Raw genomic sequence first — 21,843 nt, forward strand, 5'->3', positions numbered from 1 at the left:
CCGCGGCATGTTCCGTGGTGCCCACACAGGTGCTTTTTATTGTGTTTCTAAAATAAACAGCAGCAAACCCAGGAAAAAACATATCCCAAATATCCCGTTCCAGTACAAAATCCAATGCCACTGCCTGCCCAGCTGCACCGTGTGTAAACCCCTCAGGGTAAAGGGGAGAAGGGCGGGAGCTGCAGTCAGGCGTGGTTTATCCAGCATATAAACACCGGCTCGTTGGGCTGGAGGGGAAGGAGGGAGACCCTGCGCTAGGAGAGACTTAAACCTGCCAGGCAAACTGGTAACACAGCAAGAAATTCAGTGTCCCCATCCCATCCCACACAAACTGGCAACCACCACAGAGCATCAGACATCTGTAACCCCCATGATCAATGCTCCATCAAATCTAAACGCTGCATATAAAGAGAAAATTAAAAACTGGCAGGTGGGCCTAAACCAACAACAGAGCTATGCTTCACCCTGGGCCACCATTCAAGCAAAGCAGCTTTGAGAAGCTGCCCCGAGCAGGCGCTTGGCTGGTCTGCAGCGGCCACCAGCATGCTGCCTTCTTCTTGAAAAGCAGGGCTAGGCCCCATGGACAGGTCCAAGCCCTGACAGGGATTTTTCCCATCTCTTGTTCATGGATGTTAGCAGCAGCAGCACTGCAGGTGTTTCATACTGAGCTGACCCAAGCTAAGCTGAGCCCCTCATGCTGGGTCTGGCCACTTCCAGCCCAGGCAGCACAGCAGCTAAGGGAAACGCAGCCCTGAGCCATATCTGTACCTAAACTTGTGGCCTGTAATCCCTCAACACACTCAGCTGGTTGGAAAGGTGGAAAAAGGAGTCAGCGTTGTGTGCAGAACAGGTGAGGTTTAGCACTCCCATGCAGGATTCAAATGTACATGGGTTGTTCAATACTGCACCACAGCACCAAGCCCTGCCCATTCTACCCATTTCCCAGCCAACTTCTGACATGGCCTGCAATTAAAACACCTTCTTATTTAGTATTTCGATAGAAATTATTCTAATTTCAAAAATCTGCCATCAACATCATCCATTAAATATTGAGAACTGTGTGCAAGTATACCAAGGACAAACTTCCTTTTATAACTCGCCAAGACAACATTGTAAAAAAAAAAACAAAAACAAACCACCAAACACAACCAACAGGTAAGGTCAAATCCCATCAAAACAGAAAACTGACACAAATTTTAATATTTATATATTTTAAATCAAAACACAATTAAATATAGTATGTTTTAAGTACATGAATACTTGGGCATGAGAGAAGTAAGAGGTGGTACATAGTACCAAAAACCTATACACAGCCTTTTTTGCTTTTTTATAGACAATACAGTGTGTCTCTATACAATCGAATATTGCAACAGAATAACACTTGCTAGTCAATCAAGATATTCTGAACATTGGAGATGATTTGAGTTCTTCAAAAAGTGATTTTTTTGCACAAGTTTGCGGACAAAAAAGCAATCATAAGAATAAAACAAAAAAACCCTAAGTGTTGTATACTAAAAATGCAGCAATAACAGAATGGTGAGACACTGAGTACTTATGATACCCTGCAAAATCAATTCACTGGAAAAAAAATAACAGAGGTGCTGTGTAACACTGTGGCTTTTTGATTAAACTAAAGGTTTTGCAAGTCGCAAGCATTGCCAATGTCAGGAAGAAGGCCAGAGGTTACTAAAAATTGTTTTTCTTTGTAAACCAAACATCTGGAATTAGATACCATGTTGGTTGGAGGACAACAAGCTATGGAGAATGGCAGCAATTACTTTTTTCTTTGCTCATGGGATGCAAAGGAAAGAAAATGGAACAGTCTACAGGGTACAATCTCCTCAGAATGTGGGCTGCATTCGGAGCCATGGCTTGGGGGCAGAGGGTCGCACAAGTGCAAGATGAGTTTTCAAGTCTGCTCTGTGTCAGAAGCAGGGGGTTGTGTATGCAGGTGTAAGAGCTCAAACAAGGGAGTTAACACTGTCCAGGCTTTGCTTCTCATCATTCTACACTGCCTTCAAAGTTAACATAGTTATGAAGTAAAATACATTTATCTTACAGTTGAATACGCATCTATTTCAAGTAAGGAAAAAATAAAACTTCGGACTTTTTAGGTCATTCAATGCCAATGAATTCACCATTTCAGGTTCGCTTCTCCAATGGCCGATGTTGGCAACATGCCCCATGGCCTCTCCAATTACGTGTTTAAAAAATTACAAGTAGTAGAACTAGAAACTACAGCAAAACCTTCCCCTCTGTCGTGGCTTGTGTCCCATTCCAGATATTTTGCTTAAAAGTCTTTTTGAGACAGGGTTAAGTATTTGTGAAGCTGATCACAGTTTCTCAGTGACGCATTCGTAAACTGCGTCTTCACCTCTTTTAAAAACCATCCTTATTGTTAACGCCACATACAACAGGAAAAAGTGTTTCTTCACGCTCTACAGTGGAGGTACACGATTGCTTCTTTTTTCATTCTTCCTTATAAATGAGGGAGAGTTCGGCGGTTGGAGTAACAGTGTTTTGTTTTTATTGGCTGTGTTAAAGAACCCACCAAAAGGGAAAGTCCACTCACTCTCCAAGCGGGAAAACCAGATTTCCTGTTCTGGCATTTCCGAAATCATAGCTGGAAAAAGAAAAACAAGGTTAGAGTTCACTTTACCCTAAAACATACAAGGCAATCACTCGAAAGACATTTTGTGTTTAAAAATGTTGAGGCCACGTATGCTTATGAGTTTGGGAGAGGAAAAAAAAAATCCCCCAACACACTCAACCTTCCGATAACTGTAACCATACTTGCTTAAACAATGCCAGAGCACCTGCAGCCACCTGGTACTTTCTAAATACTGTGCTGAGTGACCTTTTCATCTAGCCCGACTGGAATTATATCATTTGCAGCCAAGCTATTAAGTGAAATCATTATACAAGTCATTTAAATGTAACCGCTCTATTAGAAAGAAAACAGTTACATAGTGAAACTATGGATCCATCCATTTGGGTCTAAAAACATGTGCCAAAGCCCATTTAACCTTCAATAATTAAAACCAGCGCAAGTAAATTTTTAAGAAGTCAGATGCCTGAAAGCCAGAAATACCAGATTAACTTGGTACACTGCTGTCGTCATTATTTCACAAAACTCCACCTGTTGCATCAGACCCGTTGGGGTGTTTTTTAAACACAGAAAATGTGGACTTGCACAACAACTAAGTCACTAAACAATAACACGCCACACCAAGCCACTAGCCTATGGACAGGGCTATTGTGTCCTTAAAAGTGCAGACACAGCACTGCGTAAGTTAGCGCACCCAGCAAGACAACTTCCCAGCTCTTGAGTTTTACAGACCCTTTAGGCAAATATACCAGTATCTGTTAACAGGAAACACCAAGTGTGAACTCAAGTAAGGAATTACAGTATCGATCCTGCAGCACAAATCACTCTTTTCACTAAGGCAGTTTGTAAAGACTCAAAATGAACAAAGAATTTTAATGCTTGCGCAGGAGAACCGCTACAGTTGTCCGTTAAGAAATTCCTACATCATCATATGTAGGCTGAAACACTTCCAACCTTTGTTTCTTTGTATCGTGCTGTGTTAGTCTGAACATTTACCAGCATGGGTTTTGGATGCAGTAGGAAGGCGAGCAAGAGCTCTGCTCCTCCCACAGTCTGGCTTACGTCAGATAAAGACAGGCAGCCTTTCCACCCCCTTACCTTGGTAACCTTCTCCGAAGGCTGTTCACATTGCGCCTGCTGCATAACGTCATTGACTATCATCTTCGCTATCCTCCAAGCCATCTCTTCTTGAGCCTGCCGCAGAAAAAACATCCCAAAATACAAATAGCTGCAAGTTCTTAAAAACACAGTTCCCTCAGCATCATTCACACACTCAACCTTGGAGATGCAGTTAACCTTCACAACTCAGTGACCTGTAGTAAACATTACCCTCCCTTGATGGAAATGCACCTGGTTTCCAAGCAGAGCATTAACGTCAAGAGAGTGAGTTAGAGAAGATTGCAGACTTATCTGTTGGGGACTTGTCCAAGCCCCTCCAAGGGGGAAAAATGCAGCTTGCAATCCATGTGCAGTGGTCACTTCACAGTAAAAAAACCCAACCCAACCAACACAAGACAAAGAAGAGCAGCGCCTCTGCTCTCAATTGTGGATACAACTTATAACACCATAAAAAGCAAAACCTTGACTGCAAGCACACAGTTAACCATTCTATTGGTTAAACCAGCAAGCACTGGCAAAAAATGAACTAGCTTCACACATGCGTGCAATTAAATTACATTTGGCACACAGAGTCTTGCTGGTGCATCAGAAAGATACTCAGAGAGAAAGAGCCAGGATCAAGAACTTCAGTACTTCATTTCCCTAATCTACACTGTAAAGTAAGTCACAAGGACAACATAAAATAGGACACACCTCATCTGTGTTTCCTTGAACCCATTTCTTCATTGCTTGTGAAAACATGGACCCTAGTTGAGATAAAAAACAGCAAGCAAAGTAGATTAGCACCCTCCATGGCACACCTCTATAAAAGCTACTTCCTTTCATCCTGAAGGGTTTGCACTGCTGGTGTTGGAGAACACAGAAGCATAGCATGAAAGACAAGGGATTACGTGGAGCCATGGTTCATTAGACACTGAGCCCGAACCATTCCTCTTTACCAGAGCTGAAAAGCAGCATTAACAGCAGGTCCCAAACTGGGTGGGAAGCATGTGGAGAGCTCAAGTTCTTTTTCATCTTGAGACCAAAGCTTTGAAGGTTTGATCATCAGCGCAGCTGCTAGTGGCTTCCATCCCTGCCAGGTTCCATCGACAGCTCCAACTCCCACAGGCTGCTCATACTCCCAGGAGTCCAGCTGGACCAGAAAAGCAGAATTTGGATAGGAAACCGGGCCAGAGACGGGTTTTGCCTCAGTACAGGATGATCCCCTAAACACCTCTAATTGGCTTAAAACAGGTCTGGGAAGAGCCAAGAATCTTGCTCATCTTAACTGCAGTAAGGAAGAGAGCAGCTCTGCAGGTGTTTACAGAAATAGAAAAAGGAAAGCAAACCTTTTGATTTTTTGACATCAGGCTCAGGTTCAGATTCTCTGATAAACTGTCCCAGGTCACTGACTCGTCCAAACGTCATCCTCCTGAAGAGAGGAGGAATACAAAGAACCACACAGGTTACCAAGAGAACTTCAGCATTATGGAAAGCTACCAGTCAGGAAAACAAAAACCCCACCACAATAAAGACTCTAGCGCCAGAAGACCACTTACCACCTCTTCCACCTAAATTTGATACACTGGGAAAAATCCCATGCTCTTCTCACATATCTGAATTCAAAGTGTATCTTAAAAATTCTTCTAGAAACTAGAAGCAGGCAAATGCTTCAATGACTCAATCACGTAATGTCAACAGGCAGTGCTAACAAGTGCTCCACACTATTACAAAAACATGTTATTAGGGAGGAAAACAGTTTACAGCACCTGAAAGGACAGAAGATTGGTATGTGACAGAAAAGCAAGGTAGCTATAGAAACAAAGAATTTCTGTATGAGATCCACAGGGTGGAAGAGCTCTGTAACAGAGAGCAACTTAAGAAACAGAAGAATAGCTGTGCAAACCGCTAAAGAAAGTCTCAGCCATTCTCTCCCATGGAGGTAGGGAGAAATCAGTTGCACATTAGACATCTAAGGCGCCCAAGCTTATTCTTTTCTGTTCCAACTCCAAACAGGAGCTACTTGGCTGTATTTTGGAGTAAAACAGGAATAATAACTAGGAGAAAGAGAAAACCCAATTGGAAATATTTTTCTGGCTGCCACTCTGGTCAGAGAAGCATTCACTATGACATTGGTGTTAAATCACGCTATTGGAATCAGTTTACTGCCAAACATTAAGACTAAGATACTAAGATTGCAACATCTTACGTGTGGGTACTCTCCACGCAGGAGGACACAGCAAAAATGAGAGAGGTGAAACATCACTAGAAAGAATGAGATACACTGAATGAACCTTACCCTGCATATGTTCGTTGATATAAAGATTCTGGATCCAGACTTGCAGCATCTACAATTATTGCTTCATCAAAATTTTTCAGGATTTTAACATTAGCCTTTTTGACATTGGACTACAAATAAAAATTCTAAGTATTAGTGCCCAATGCAGACAACTAATAGCTTCTTAACAAAAGTGCAATTTTAGTGCTTTTACACTTAGATAAACCTCTATAAAGTCTGTAAGCAAGCATAAAAGAATTAGAGAGCATCTGCACAGCTAACTCAGTATGACACCGTTTTTAAACAGAGGATGATGAAGTTACATGAACAGAACACAACGTACAGGTCAGCATACATACGTGTAAGGACTGCTGCCTAAGCATTATCCACTGAACAGATCTGTCTGTGCATGCAAATTATTTGTTTGTGAGTACTTAGCACTGAACTACTTCAAAAGCTTCAGCAGCTTCACTCATTCCTCTCATGCACTTGGTAAGCAATTCCCGAACACACAACGCTTCCTCCATACACAGAGAACAAACATTTATCTTTTGGCCTGGAGTATTTATGTAAGATTAGGAAAAAAGCCAAGGAAACATTAGAGCAACAGCAGGGAGAACACAAATGCACAGCAATCTATTAGCACCTTAACACACAACAGAAACATTTATGGCAGCTGCCTTGCAAACTCCTTTCCTGCTGCTCTGCCTAAGTGCTGTTCTTTATGCAAATATATGCAGAAGCTCAGAGATTCTCCTATTCAGATAAGCAGGAATGCACAACACCAAATGCAGCACTTCATTTCCTAAACTGTCCAAGCAAGCCAATTACCAGCAGTTTCTCCTGCTCACGCTATCAAGCAGCAGGATATTTCAAGAACACAGATTTTACTCCCACTTTGGAACGAGGAGGAATATTCCCTCCTTGCAAATTAGGAGGTTTAAAAATATTACAAGCTGGTAGGACAGCTTCCAAGTTGCTTGAAACACAGTACATCAATAACGTTGGTCTAGATACTGGATATAAAACCCATGGTAGCACTGCAGCATTCAATAAAAGCAATTCAGCAGAAGCAGTTCTTACTTCGCTTTTCTGCTCTCAGCTGGGCTTGCAGTTTGCAAAATGACCTGGTTACAGATAAGTCAGAATCTGCTTATCCTCTCTTCTTTCACATCTGAATTAAGCAAAGCTAGAATTTTTGGAATAGACAACTCTTGGTTAAAAACACATCTCCAACATTACCGGGCTAGTTTCAGTGTGTAATGAGCTCTGTTTCTGAGGCTAGGCCCACAAGGGAACACAGCTCTCAAAGCGGCACCATGAAAAGCAGTAAAAAAGAAAGATGCTGGCCTGCAACCAGGGCACCGTGCAAAGCAAATACACAGTGGCCATTTCTCAAGGACTTTGGAAGGGTAACAGAGCTGAAGGAGCCTAGGCACATTCTTGTTGGTATCTACACACTACAGCAAAGCAGCAGCCACATAGCTCTCATCGTGCGTGATTAGAATGCCTCACCCAGCAACAGACTTTTTTTCTTATGTCTGGCTTTACATCAAACTTATACATGCAAACAAAATTCAGGTATCACCCCCCGGCTCAAAGCATCTTGGCGGTAACACAGTGAAGTGTCAGAAGGTTCTTTTGGAAAAGTCAGGAGTCTGGCCATTCTCGATTAGACCAGCAGGAGTAGCTAGCTTAGGACAACAGCAGGGAGAAGTCTGCTGAGACAAACCAGCGAGCACCACCCGGTCAGATATTAACTGGCACTGCTCCATGTTTGAGCAGACAGATGCCTTAAACCCTGGAACTGAGTGGACTCTTCAGGACAGAAGATCTGGCATTTTAATAGACTGGAGCACACAAAACTTGCATATTTAATTTCTATAGAATATTCACAAGTGCCAGTTTTCACCTAAAGTTACAACTATGGCATTAATCAAAACCCTTATTTCTAAAAAAAAAAAAAAAAGCGCATTCTTAAATGTTACAGCACTACAAAACAGTCTTCAGTGACTATTAACAGCTTAATAAAAACATCACTTTGATGCGAAGAACTAAAAGCAGTACAAGGGTCTGGGTACAACAAACAGGACGGCCACCCTTCCACGCCAATACTGTTAGAACTCAGCAGCAGGCAGGCTGAACACATCCCGACAGAACACTCGCTTTAACATTAGAGCAGAAGGGGAAGCTTCACATTACAAGATGTTTCCTTAAAGTGTATGAACTTTGATATTGATACAGAAACGTGACGGCAGCATTTCCTATAACAGAATCAAACCAAGAAACGCATACCTGGGAGGCAGAGCCATCCGGGCCCCCTATAGAATCACTATCAGGAGAGCTACCTGGGCCGTGAATACTCAGTGCAATATTCGCTCCTGGAAATTCATCTCCTCGTACTGAATGGATGAGATCATTCAAGTATTTGTAGTAAAGGTTGCTGGACAAGAAGCCAGGTAAAAAAACCTGAGAGACAGAATAAGGAGTTCTCTTTAATCTAGGCTGGTCTGCACAATTACTGTAGATGTCTGCAGACAGAAGGGACACAGTCCTTGTGTAGATGGTACACAAGTAAAAGTGTCCACACGTGGAATTACTCCAGATTACCAACTGTACTGCTTTAAATTCAAATCCTACTGCAAAACGAACAAAAACAACTGCATATTAACCAAACCCTCCAGTAACTGGAGCTGAAGTAGAGTGGTTTTTTTTCCCCCTCTAGAAAATCCTGACAACCCAACAGGCTTACAGTTATTTTGCAATGCTGTTGAAAAATCCAGAATCAAATCACTAATCTCTAGTATCCAGGTATCCCAGAGTTACGGTATTAACCACACCACTGGTATTAGACTTGCAAATAACTGTTACTAACAGGAAGGAAAATTTTCTAAAGATACACAAGGAGCTGCTGACAGCAATTCACAAGGAAGGAAATTCTGGTACTTCCATTAAAACGCAATAATCACCCAAGACAAACATTTCACAGAGAAATAACAGAAGCCAGTGGGTGGCATCTTTTCAAATCAAGCTGGGGAAAATAGTTTAGCAAATTTTTCTATTTGTTCTATTATCCAGGTAAATAGGAACTCAATAAAAGAACAGGACAAATCAGAGATGCTGCAGGGGACACCTGACACCACAGGGTCTCCACATCAGCTTTATTAACTGTCAAAACCGAAGAAGCTCTCTCACCGTCTCCATGGTTGTCCACGCCTGCCGTAAGGGAGTGGTGAAACAGTTAGGGAGAGGACCACCTTCCCTACAGATGTTGGACTCAATCTCTAACCTCACCGAGTCATCAAACCCAAGAGGATGAGTGGCCTGAAGAGAGAAGTACCTGCAGCACCGGACAGAGGAAGACGACAACAGAACAAGATTTGCAAAACTCTGCAGGTGGCGAGTACCCAACCCTTCCCACAGGCCATTCCTCATGCTGCAGTCACTAGATGGTGCTGGCTGCAAAAACATGCATACAACTGATCCTCACTAACTACAGGGGAAGAAAATCCCTTACTCACAGAAAAGCTTTTGATAAAACCTTGCCTCGAAGATACAGATAAAAGAGCGAGCATCACCTGACTGCTGATGAGCAGGATCTTACACACAGAGCCTTGCAGCAGGGAAGAGGAAACACCCGCCACTCTGAAACAGCACTTGCTTCACTAATCACATCGTTGAAAACCAAGTTTATGGATGGAGTGGGAGGACGACTGATGAAAGTCAGAGGGAACTGTTTGCTTCCTCTCCAATTATTATTTCCTACCAGGGTAATAACTCAACAAGCTGTGGCAACAAGTCTCACACTTAAGCTTAAGGACAAACTTTTTCTGGAAGCAGTTTTGATGTCTGTTGCATTATTGCCCAGGTGAAGCACAAAAAGGAAAAATAGTTACACTATTGAGAGTGAGAGGAAAGCCTGATATTAAAAGGCATCTGGTTGCTTCCTTAAAAAAAGAAAATATTCTGAAATATTAAGAACAAGCACTGTTTGGCTTTTACTACATATGTAACAGCTCCCACAGCCTACTTTAAATGGACAATAGTGTGTGAACTTTAAGGTTTTTCTACAGTGTTGCACCTGCTATTAGGTTTAAATCCTTTACATTTTCAAATGCCAACCAACCGGCTTTGATATTTCACAAACAAACATAAACTCAAGCAATCAAGTCCTGAAAACTCCAAATTACGTTTAAGAATGGAGTCTTTATAAGGATTTTTCTCCTCATGCATAAAGAAAAATTTTGTAAGTTCTTGTGTTCATACACATCGAAGGCCACCTTAATAAAACACATTTCAGTGTAACAGTGCAAGACTGCACAGTTACAGTCTGAAAGTGAAAAGTTCTTTTTGCACAGTGCAACACAAAACTACAAGCACAAAATTAGAGCTTCAGAAACAAGTAATTGTTGAACTCCCTCACTTGTCATATAAAATCATGGCATCATTCTGTGCTTCTTGCCCATCATACTGGCCTTTTTTGGCAGCAAGCTGAGACTGGAAGTTATCTGCTGCCAACCAGAACTGCAATACATTAACTGCATCTTCCTTCTCCATGTACTAGAAGGGAAATCAAAAAAAAAAAAAAAAAGAGGAGAAATTAAAGAAGTTTTAGCAAGAAACTTTTAATAAGCATAGACAAACCTGCTGCTTTCCATTTAAACAAAAAATATAGTCCGTATATTAATGATGCAGAATTGCCACCAGTGTATCTTACATTTTCTGAATTTTCAGGTACAGTGTTGCAGACAGATTTAGTTTGTTTTGGGTTTTGTTTTTTGTTTTTTTTTTTAAATAAGAACTTGTGACATTTCTGTGGTAATTTCGACGTTTAGTTTCCATACTTTTTTTTTTTTTAATCATACTGAAGACAGAGGAAACACTATTTTCATGTTTTGCTTAGCTCACATTGAACTCAGAGTACCGTCTCAGCTTCTCAGTTTGCCGTTTCAAACTAGACTGGCTTGTCAGACTACTGGGACAAGTATTTTAGAATTAACAGATGACTCCCTGAAGGCAGAGGACCCCACAACTGTAAAATCATACATCTAACCTACCACATTCCTAGCTGGTATCCTCTCTGCGTAAAGCCAATGAATTATTTGTTATCTGTAAGAATGCTTAAGGCTTTCAAAGTCACTACCTCATTTGGCAAGATTAAGACAACGATGTCAAAGCTTCTACAGAGCAAAGAGACACAAGCACTAACTGGAGCGGGCACGCACCAAAACTCATTCTACAATACAGCATGTAGGTTTCAACATGTGAAATAGTTCTACACGTGGGCAGGAAACCTTTCAATGCATTTTCTCTCAGAAAAAGATACACCTCATCTTTTTTATTACATTTGAGGTGTCTTTATTAGAGCCATCAGGGGGTGAATAGTTTTTTGCATTTGATAGAAAGGAATAAAAGAAGAGAAACCCCAAAACCTAACACTCACCTCAGAGAAATAGAACAGGGCTGATTCACAGAAAAGGATGTCAGCCAGATAAACAGTCCCACTAGTCAGCACCTCAATCTGGTATTTACAGAAATGATGACTTCGCAAAAATTCACTAAAGTGCCTGCACACAGACAGAATGACAGTTAGTTATTAACGGTCCACAGTGTTCAAGGCACCTTAGAACCAACTAGCTCTCACCCCACAAGTCTTAATGCTTTTAGTTAAATAAAAACAAACAAGAAATGGCATGGGTTGACAAATGACACAAGACAGACACAAAGAATACAATAATAGCACGCACACACAACTTCAAGTGATCACAAGAATGGATATGCAGGAAAAGATCTGAGTAGTTTCAAATACAGAAGACTGCACAAACAGTTGGCTAAAAATTTTCAGGGAAGCATAACCATTTAACAGAACCACTTTTTGCAAAAGGCAACAGACACAAGAAGCCAAACCAATCAACTTACTCTTGTTCCATTGCATTAAACACTATGGACTGTGCTGTAACAAAACAGTTAGGATCCACTTGTCCATCTTCCCCACAAATCTTTGCTGCAAAGAAAGACCAGGTTAATTTTAACATGTATTTGGCTGATCAAGCTGAAAGACACGAGTGACAACTGGTTAATGAGAAACTGCAGTTCAAATCCAGTAGAATCAGTTGGTTCTGACTGTGCAAAACGAGCTTTTCAAGTACTGCAGATAGCTGAATGATAGTATTACAGCTAAAACATTTGATTGAGACTCAAATGGGGATTCCCTCCATAACCACCAGGAATTCTTTCACTAATTTAAGCAAAGCCTCTGAAGGTTCTTCTGGGGATATTGCACAGCACTACTGAAAGGTCAGATCCAGTGATACTTGTCATGTTATCTATGATCTTTTACAAGTTTCTTTTTATTTTTATGAATTTTAAAGCCATGTGAGTGTATGTGGTATTAAAGATGCATCTTTTTGGGGAAGGAGGAAGCTCTGAAATGAGTAAGCAGCATACATTCTTACCAACTATGTCATTTCTCATCGCTTCTGTAATAGGTATTGGTTTAGCAGCATCTGGAGAAATATATTTGGTAAAAGTACTAACTGCATCCCGTTCTATACCTACAAGGAAGAAATACAGAATCAAACTCTGATTATCCTGGCACAGGTCTAAAACGAGGAGCGAATAACAAACATCTGCTCTTCAGAAAAGCAAGTATCTAATTATCAGTGGTAAGTTTCTTTCCCATGAAGCTTTCAGTCCACTACTCGATACTTTGCTACTGATGAGCTACAGTGACTGTTACCTCTAGCCAGGTCACGATAAGCCCAGCACGGACGGACTAGTGAGATGGAACAAAGCAACGCAGCTCTCAATTCCCTACCACCAGACAAGACAGCACCCTCTTCCTCAGCCGCACACCTTAGTCCCAGAAGTAACGCCTTTCTGGCAAGATCTGCAGTGAAGTTCCCAATTTCTAGCTCTCATCATACAGAATATAAAGTATTTGTATCATAAAGGAATTACAAGAAAAAAAATATCTTAAAATAGGATGCCTTAAAACAAGGAGTATGTTTACGTGTCATCTTTTGAGATTTGGGACACTGGTCTGGAAGAGAGAAAAAAAATTATACTCCAGACTTCTCAGATTTCTCAAAAAAAGACCTAGTACTGTCAAATTCTTTTTAACTGTCAGAAAGCAGAGGTGCTTTTCATGACTGAAGTATCATCGCATTTGTTTAAGCTACTCTGGGGCTGAGGTTATGTATTGTGGAGGTACATGATAAATAACTATATGAGAAAGACAAACAGCAAGAGAAAGGGATGCAACACAAGGAAACAGTTGGGCAAACAAAAGGAACCAATATGAAGAAAGAAGTGTTTCCTTTTTGTCTGTAGACTTGCACAAATGAGAAGGACTGAGTAGATGCAAAGTAGAGAAACAGGTTACTGTGCATGTAGCTTACTACCAAAAGTAAATATTTTAATTTCATCCTTACTTCCAGTAGCCTCTGAAGAGGTGGAATCCAAATGAGAACAAATCAGTTACAAGGGGAGGAACTCTATCAAATAAATCCAAGAACAAAAACAGTACGTTCCACACAAAAGTCTCTACAAGTCTCTTGCAACTGTTACTTATGTCATTTTATGTGATACAGGATATTTACCTTCTGTGCCAAGTTAATTATCAATTCTCAGCCCCATCATCCACATTTTCTGCAATTCTTTTAAGTTGGGACGGGTGAGGGAAGAAAGGGAATGGCAGTGTTCATCTTCATTTCTTAAATTATACAAGTAGGAACAGAAGCAACCTAAGCTTATTAGAGCACATGATTTTGAAGGCTCTTCAGCAGCTTATTTATTTTTAAACAACCAGAGAGTCAAATAATACATAGCTCAAACTGACCACTAGCTTATACAGCAGGTTAACATTACTGATACACACAATTTTCTTCCTCACAACATCACATCATACTTGGCAAGAACACATGGGAACAGAGGCAGCTCACCGTACAAAGCAAGCAGCAGCTGGTACGTTCCCCATCTCCCCACTTTTTCAAAGAAAGGAAACACACGGCACTTACTTTTCATGAGTTTTCCTGACAAGTCTTTTAGTGCAGAGGAGGGGCTGTTTCTATTTGATACTGTAAGCTTGGAAGATTCTTGTTGGTCAGCTGGAACAGAGTGGGTACTTGTCTCAGATTTTCTTAGACAAAGAACACTGGTATTATCACTCTCCTGACCCGGGAGGACGTGGTTCTGGCTGTTGCTAGTTCTGTCGTTCTTGTCCGAAGCCACTGGCTTGGTCCTGAGCAGACAGACTGTGCTAGAATACTCCAGCCTCTCCTCAAGCAATCCAGTTGGAGAAGATGACGCAATTTCCTGCTGTTTTGAGGGCGACACTGGCTCTGCCAACGAGCTCTGCTTAACTGTGTTCAGGCTGTGTGCTCTTATACGGGACCATGTTGTGGAGTGGAAGCTTTCAGCCTCTAACCAAAACTTAACCAAGTGTTCCATTCTGCGGAGTTCCATAAACTGGATAAAATAAGGGAGGGCTACATTGTCCTGCAGAACCTGTTCAAGGGTCTTTGAAAGGCTTGATTTGGTCTCTTGAGCCTGATAATTCAGACACGATCTGCCTAAAGAAAAATATAAAGGGAATGACTCCATGCTGTACTGCAGGCACGGGTATTTGATACAAAACCATCCTGCAGCGCAGCTGGGGAAGAGATGACTCCAACATAACAGTGGTACACAATGCCAAGGAACCTCTTTTAACAAGCAAAGGTACTGTCCCCAGTTAAAACTCTTCCAGGGTAACACAGGTGCTATTGTAACAGCAGCCAGTTTCGCTAATTACTTGCCTGAAAACCAAAGGACGGTGAGCATACCAGTAATAAACACAGACTAAGAAGAAATGTTGCCGTTATTCTAGAGCTGATGAAGCCTTACCTAAGTCTCCAAAATGAGCAGCTTCCATGTGACTTGGCTGCTTCTTAAGGGCAGCTGTCCGACTGCTAGAAAAAGAGTCCATGTTGGCAGAGATGGCATTAATTGCCACATGGCTTGGTCCTGCAGCCTCCAGCAAGGCATGATTTCTAGTGCTTCTTTGAGGGGAATGTACTGGTACTGGAGCTGGAATCAAGACAGGAATGATGAAAAGACAAGGATCCCAAGACCTCTTCTAAGCAGTACCCAATGCTAAGCGCCCCAACACGTGCCACAGAGTTTGCAAGAGTCAATCTTACTAAAAACCTCATTGTACCACTGTGCGTCATCTTTGATTGAGGGTCTGGTAAGAGTAAAGATGACAGAAATAAACAAGTTTTATTACTGCAAGAGGAAATTCACTTCCAGTAGAGCAGTGGAACCCACCCACCTGTATTTTCCTTACTCAGTAGCTAATCAAAAGACACCAAGTCTAAGTTTACATGTGAAATATTATTCCCGAGTCTTCCTGCTTCCTTGATACTGATACCGTAACAGCTTAATGCTATTTTGGCAACAATGTGGTTTAGTTGTAGTGTTCTTGCCAATCCATTTCCATACCTTTCTGAAGGCCAAAATGCGCTACAAAATCCTGAACTACAAAGCCATCTGTGAGTTTTAACAAGAATATTTTTCAGAAACATTTTCTTTTTTCTATTTGGTTTTAAGAGAAAAAAAGCAGCAAGGAAATATGTCTGATGAAACCCCAGGTTATAGACCTTAACCTTCTCTAGCTGTCTTTGAGTACGCCTGGCTATCTGAGCCCAAAGAGAACAAAGAACTTCCTCACAGAAAACTCTGCCAGTGAAAAAGAATTAACTAATTGTTAATTGATGATAAGTTGAAAAAACTAAGTGTGCTCATAGCAGTTTCAAAAGCTCTCAGGAAATTGCATTTGATTAGGATGTCACACAAGGACATCTTACACCTGACTCAAAAATACAAGTCAGTTGACACATTATCTCAGCACACTACCTCCTAATGGTGTGCTTCGTCAAGGCGTCAAGCAACTCCCTTTGGATGACTTTCATGCTGCATAACTTTATTTTTATTCACAATTTCATGACACATGATGACAGAAGCTGACAGTTTCACACTTGCATGTCATGGTAACAGGTACCTTCGGAGCAACAGTATAAGAGAGTTAAAATGTTTACGTTATTGCGAGGCGTTTCTCCAGTTGCAGTGTTTGGTACCAAGACACCACTTGCCACCTCCTACAAAGCCTTTGGTATTAAGTACCAGCAATAACGGAGAAAACTTATTTTTTCTGAGGCCACCGGACTGGCAGCCAGTTGCCTGGGCTGCTGACAGTAACGGGGAAAACTTGGCGAGGGCTACTCACGTAGGAGCAGAGCCACACGCCTCAAAGGTTTAGCCTTTTGTGAATTAGACTTCAATTTAATATACATCATGAACATTTGAGGAAAAATTATTCTACTTTATCTAAGGATCAAACACCTGTTCCAAATCTTCCAGATAGCACTACTTCACTAACCCAACATCACACAGACTGCAGAGTAGCTGCTTGCCACACTGGAAAGATGCTCTCTGTTTGTAGCAGCTCACTGAGTAATTTTCAAATTTACTTTTAATAACAGGGTCGCCACACTGTAGGCTTTTCCTGGAAAACTCTTTCAGCTAGTCATCAGAAATTGTAGTTGCACTGAAATCACAGGGTGTGCTATTAAATGGATGCAACTTACTGTTTCCTATATTTGATTTGAAAGACAGACCACCAAGGTGAAAAGAGCCTTTAATTTTCTCTTGGTATCCAGATAACATATTAACAAGTACAGAAACAGGATTTTGTCTGAGGATATAAAAGTAACATATCAGATTCAAACAAATTATCTCATCTCCTTTTTGTATAGCAATAAAAAACGACAGGATAAATAATCTTGTTTTGCCACAGCTCAAACTTCTTTCTCCTCAAGATTTCTTTTGCCCTCCTAGCAGATTTGGCAGCGAGATTTCTGCACCACACGGCGCAGTGTTAGAATAGCTACACATTCTGACCAAGGTTCACATCCTCAGTCCCACAAGCCGCATCAGTCAAAGTTAAATCAGACACCGGCAGCCTCTTTGGCAAGTCAGACAGGGTTAAGCTGCATTTTCAAAACTGCAAAGTACACTACGTGTAAGCAAGAAATTTCAGAAGCAATTTGTTGTAGATAAGGAATAACCACTATTTGCAAAGTGACTGAATTGCATGATCACTTTGAATTAAAGCTCACGTCTGACATAATTTAATAACCTTCTGTACTTACAGATTCAGCAAGATGACTAGGAAAGATTAGTTACTATAAATACTCAAACAGAATTAAGTTTTGGGTCTTTTTTTAATTCATAGGTCACATCTGTGCTCACTTGTAAGGAAATTATCCCAATTAAAATAAAAATGGCAGATGATATTAGATAACTGAATTTATAGACAAAAATAAACATTGATCTTACTTTTAATTGCTTTCACATCTGCGGTCTTTTCTTGTTCTTTGCCTTTCACTGTAAAATACAAAGGAAAATGTTAATGCTATTTTGGGTGATTAAATGCATTTACCAGAGAACAGACAAAATTCCCTATTTCAGCAAGTATCAAGGCAGGTGTAAACTATCATTTTGTTAAAACTCATCTTACTTAAATCTGCACATATAGTAATTAACAGAGGCTTTCAAAGCTTTTGCGTTGATTTATTTTCAAAAGCAAAACCTTATAATCTGTGAAATATGTTCAATGAAATACAGTATATTAAAATTAACGCTGAGAAAGATGCTCGCTTGTCTATATGATTAAAGCAAGGCTACGTTCAAGGTTACTTTAATAAGCAGCATTAACTGGAAAGAACGGGACAGCTGGGTTTTAAGTGTACAGCACTGGCAGATGCTCTCTGTGAACCAGAAATCACACATCTAAACCCAACATTTCCCTCAAATTGCAGGAAGAGCAGTGCAACGCACAAAGCTGAGGAGATGTACCAGCTCCATGAAGCCAGAGCCAGCCCATGACTCCTCAGTCATGATGGATACCACAACAGTGTTCTGGAAATACCCTGCAAACAGTTAATTCTCTCTCAAATAATATAACTGAACTATCGTCACACCTACGGTAAGCAACTAATGGGAAGAGAATAGTTTAAAAAAGTTGTGATGGAAAAGTGGTGTGTTTTTTTTAATTTATTTTTTAAAAGGACGCTCCTAAAGGAACCAAATGAGCAGACCCGTTTCAAAATAAAGAAACCGAAGTAGTACATAAAGAGGATGGTGTGAGAAACAAATTAAGTGGGGATACTGAGGAACATGATCTACCAGCAAAGCCTCCTCTGGCTGCTCCAGGCTGGGATTATTACTACAAATAGGTCATCTCTGAACACTGATTGTAGAGTCCTTCCATACATAACCACAAATCATAACCCAGCACAATCAAACATTTACATCACAAAACACAAGTGGATTAAACAAAACCCCCCAACTTTCCTATTCTGACCTAAGTATTTAAAATATTCTAAAGGGAAACTCCAACGTCTGGTTACATAATTGTCCTGCACAGTGGCAGCTGCAGCACTGCCGTGCTGCCAGCCTTCACTGCGAGAAGTAAAAACATTGCAGGTCTGCAAACTGGCAACTCAGCATTTAAGATTTCAGCTAGCAGCTAGCACATTCTCGCTCTCTGACAGTGGGGCTTAAGCGTCCATTAAGAGCTGGATCCTTTCAAAACTGAGCTCCTGCAGCCAGATGCAGCTGCGAACAGTGGGAATAAGCAGCTTTTACATAACTGGGGGCGTGCTGATATGCAGGAGAAAAATCACCGAAAAAACCCTGCATGTCTGAAGTAACCCCGAGGTGCAATGGGAACGAAGAAACCTCTCTACAGTATTGTGAGCCTTTATCATTCCAAAATTATTCCAATAGCCGATTCATCAAACTGACTCCTAACTATCAGCAATGATTCCTGAGTTTCAACACAAGAGTCCTCCATAAGCCTATTTTCAGTTTAAATATATCTGTTCCTTCTTACCAACTACTCAGTTCCTCTCTGCCTAATTACCTACTTATTACTGGTAATACAAACTCCTGGTTCATGTTCCTAACCTCTTTATACACAGACTGCTTCCCCCCCACACCTCCAAGCAGAACAAAACAAAGTCATTAACAGCAGAGGACAAAAGAAAACTCCTCTATGTGACAAGACCAAATATTAGAGAGTGAAGTTTCACTACAGGAATTTACTTTCAATTTCCTCAAAAAAACGGATGTCACTTGGTGTCTGTGTGAAACAAGAGGTAACTGCGGTACAGGATAATCAAGGACTAAGGGGTTGTGAGAACTTCCAGTAGCAAACCCCATTCACAAAGGAGTAACGTATCAAACCAACGCAAGCCAGCCACGTGATGTTTGAGAATTTTAATTCGCATCTTGAGATGCAAAAGAATGAACAAACCCATGCTGTTCACACACAAACGTGTACAAAAAATTATGTAATATAAAGTTTCAGAGGTCAGCCAGCCAGTAAGACTGTACACTATTTCCAAGACATTCCTAGCGAATGAGCACGTTGTCTGGCTGTTTCATTGATAACAATTTCATAATCTGCCCTCAAGCACCTGGCTGCTGGTTCAACTGTAAGAGTTTAATTTCTCAACTTATGATCCACCCTCAGTCTTCTAGACCTTTACTTAAAAGCCCGTATGAAAAATAACCATTTCACTGCTGTTCTTGATTTTTCCACACTAGTTCTTTTGCGATCCTTGCTATAATTCAATTTTTAACAATTGCTCTAGTTGCTACCCAATGCGATATCCTCTTAAACAATGACAGCTCACCCCAGAACACTGATGCTCCTATACAGTTTGGGGCTGCACGTGTCTGTCTAGTCAGTGGAGTTCTACCATAACCCTTAATGTGTTGCTTTTCTCCCAGCTCCAGGTTAAGACCTTCTCTAAAAGCCCGTATCTAAAATGGAGATTATACAAAACCATCATTCTTTGTACAGCCCAGATGAAAGCTTACTTCTCCAAGATCGCCTCTCTTGGGCATTTAGTTCTGACTGTGCTTCTCTGACCAAAGATCCTTTAATGAAAGTAACAGACTCAGGATTTTAATTACTTTCTCCCCGAGAAAGTTTTCACCAAAGCTTCTATCATTCTTATGATGATGCATCAGGATGGAACATCAGCTCCACAGTTCTCACCAGCGAAGCAGCAGAAGTGATTTTTGAAGAGTTTAAAAGCACTATGAAAGTTTGATTCTGCAGCTCAATGTTAGCATGCAAACACCCCAAAAAGGACTATGGTATTTGCAAAGCCCTCAAGTGGCCTTCAAGAGTCTTCAGAACAGTAGTTTAAACTCATTTCTTCCAGGACTACTGCACTAACCTCCACAAAAAATGAAACTTTCAACGCTGATACTCTGGCTGAGTAAGGTTACAACAGGACGGGTCAGTCAAGAGCAAAAACATCATCTCAGATACTATGCTCCTTCCTCCTAACTTACAGCCTGGCCTCCCAAGATGGACATTCCGGGCTTTAGTAAGTGAGGAAGGCTCTGCGAGAGCACTGCTGCCAGCCACGGCTGGAACCGCCACGGTCCCATTGCTTGAACTCAGCACTAGAGAAAGCAGAGCTGCTTTCCCGGGAGGCCCTTCCTAAAAGGTGCCACTTCCAACAAAACCCACTCAAACCAGACACGGTGCAGACTGAAGGTGCCACGCCAGCGCCAGCTGTAGCACGAGTGCCTTCAAAACGCTTTGCTCCCAAAGAACGTTTGAACTACGTCCATCTGTGCAGCGGTGATACTGTACATATTTCAGGAGTCCCGATCGCCCTGTGTAACAGCCACAAGCGCGTCAGGGAATAACGTGTCGGTGGCGCCGGCTTTGGCGAAGGGCTCGGTGCGATGAGGTCCCTCACTCAGCTGGGGGTGCAGCCACGGCTCTAGCACCCTTCGCCCGTTTGGTCAGATTTTACAGAGCGGTGTCTACCGGCGCCGTGAGAAAAACACCGTGTCAACAGTTCAGAGGCTCCGCAAAGGCAGGAGGTGCGGGCCATGTCACAGCCCCCGGGCCCCGCGCACGGGCAGGGCGGCCCGGGAGAGCCGCAGCCCCGGGGTCCCCCGCCCGCCGCCCCCCGCCCCGAGAGATAAAAGGGCCCCGCCGCGGGGCCCGGCACTGACCGTCATTCGCGGGGAGCGCGCTCCGCGGGGGCCGAGCTTCCTCTCGGGGCCCGGTGACCGTGCCCGGAGGGGCAGGCGCGGGGCCCAGCAGCCGTGCGGGGGACGAGGCCGGCGGCCGTCCCTCAGCCCCGGGCCTCCCGCCCGCCGCCCCCCTACCTTTCCGCCTAAAGAAGGACATGGTGCCGGGGAGGGGGCGAGGCGGCCGCTGGGGAGGGGGGAAGGAGGGGAGGGAGGGGGCGAGGGCAGCAAGCCGGGCTCCCTATGAATGAGACTCCTTCCTCCGCCCGCCGCCGCCTCTCCCTCCGCCTCTTCCTCCCGCGGAGGCGCCAGCGGCCGCCATGTTGTCAACAACCGCCCCGCTCCCTCTTCCGGGCGGCCGCCCGCCGAGCATGACGGGATGCGGCCGCGGCCCCCGCCTCACTCAACATGGCCGCCCCGACTCGCGGATTGGCCGGGGCGGCCATCGTGGATGAGGGCAAGGAGCTCACGGGGGGCCGCGGCGGGGGCGGGCGGCCATCTTTGATCAGGGCGGGGGGCGCCGGGCGGCATGAGGCGGCCATGGCGGTTGAGGGCAGGAGGGCCGCGAGGAGGCGGTTTGGGGCTGCCCCGGCAGTTTGGGGACGTCCAGTGGGAGAAAGGTGACGACCCGCCCCGAGGGCGGGCGACAGCGAGCGAGGGGCAGGAGGCAGCGGCCACGGCGGGGCCGGCGAGCGCTGAGGTGCTGCGTGAAGCGCCCTGGAGACCCCCGAGACGTGGGCCCAGAATGCCC

At 42.9% G+C, this 21,843-nt stretch overlaps 1 protein-coding gene across 7 annotated transcripts; it reads right to left on the reverse strand.

Annotated features, from left to right (window-relative positions):
• Positions 1–1,181: 1,181 nt before the first annotated feature.
• On the reverse strand, positions 1,182–21,456 carry AKAP10 (A-kinase anchoring protein 10). Of its 7 annotated transcripts, none has more exons than XM_037372504.1 (15): positions 21,075–21,455; positions 17,364–17,411; positions 14,871–15,053; positions 14,003–14,557; positions 12,440–12,538; positions 11,904–11,988; positions 11,428–11,551; positions 10,408–10,544; positions 9,180–9,324; positions 8,280–8,453; positions 6,006–6,115; positions 5,056–5,138; positions 4,421–4,473; positions 3,707–3,802; positions 1,182–2,623 (listed from the first exon to the last, which is right to left on the reverse strand). In XM_037372504.1, the coding sequence occupies exons 1-15, from the start codon at positions 21,250–21,252 to the stop codon at positions 2,618–2,620; spliced, it is 2,076 nt and encodes a 691-aa protein (XP_037228401.1). In that variant the 5' UTR covers positions 21,253–21,455; the 3' UTR covers positions 1,182–2,617. The 7 variants fall into 7 exon arrangements, 4 of the variants coding, with proteins under 4 accessions (XP_037228401.1, XP_037228387.1, XP_037228394.1 ...); XR_005101756.1 differs by lacking the exon at positions 1,182–2,623 and adding an exon at positions 4,666–4,859 and having other exon boundaries at positions 3,739–3,802; positions 21,075–21,456; XM_037372490.1 differs by lacking the exon at positions 1,182–2,623 and having other exon boundaries at positions 3,458–3,802; positions 21,075–21,456.
• Between the last annotated feature and the right edge of the window lie 387 nt (positions 21,457–21,843).

Source organism: Falco rusticolus, chromosome 1 (assembly GCF_015220075.1).
Source record: "Falco rusticolus isolate bFalRus1 chromosome 1, bFalRus1.pri, whole genome shotgun sequence".
Lineage (NCBI taxonomy): Eukaryota > Metazoa > Chordata > Aves > Falconiformes > Falconidae > Falco > Falco rusticolus.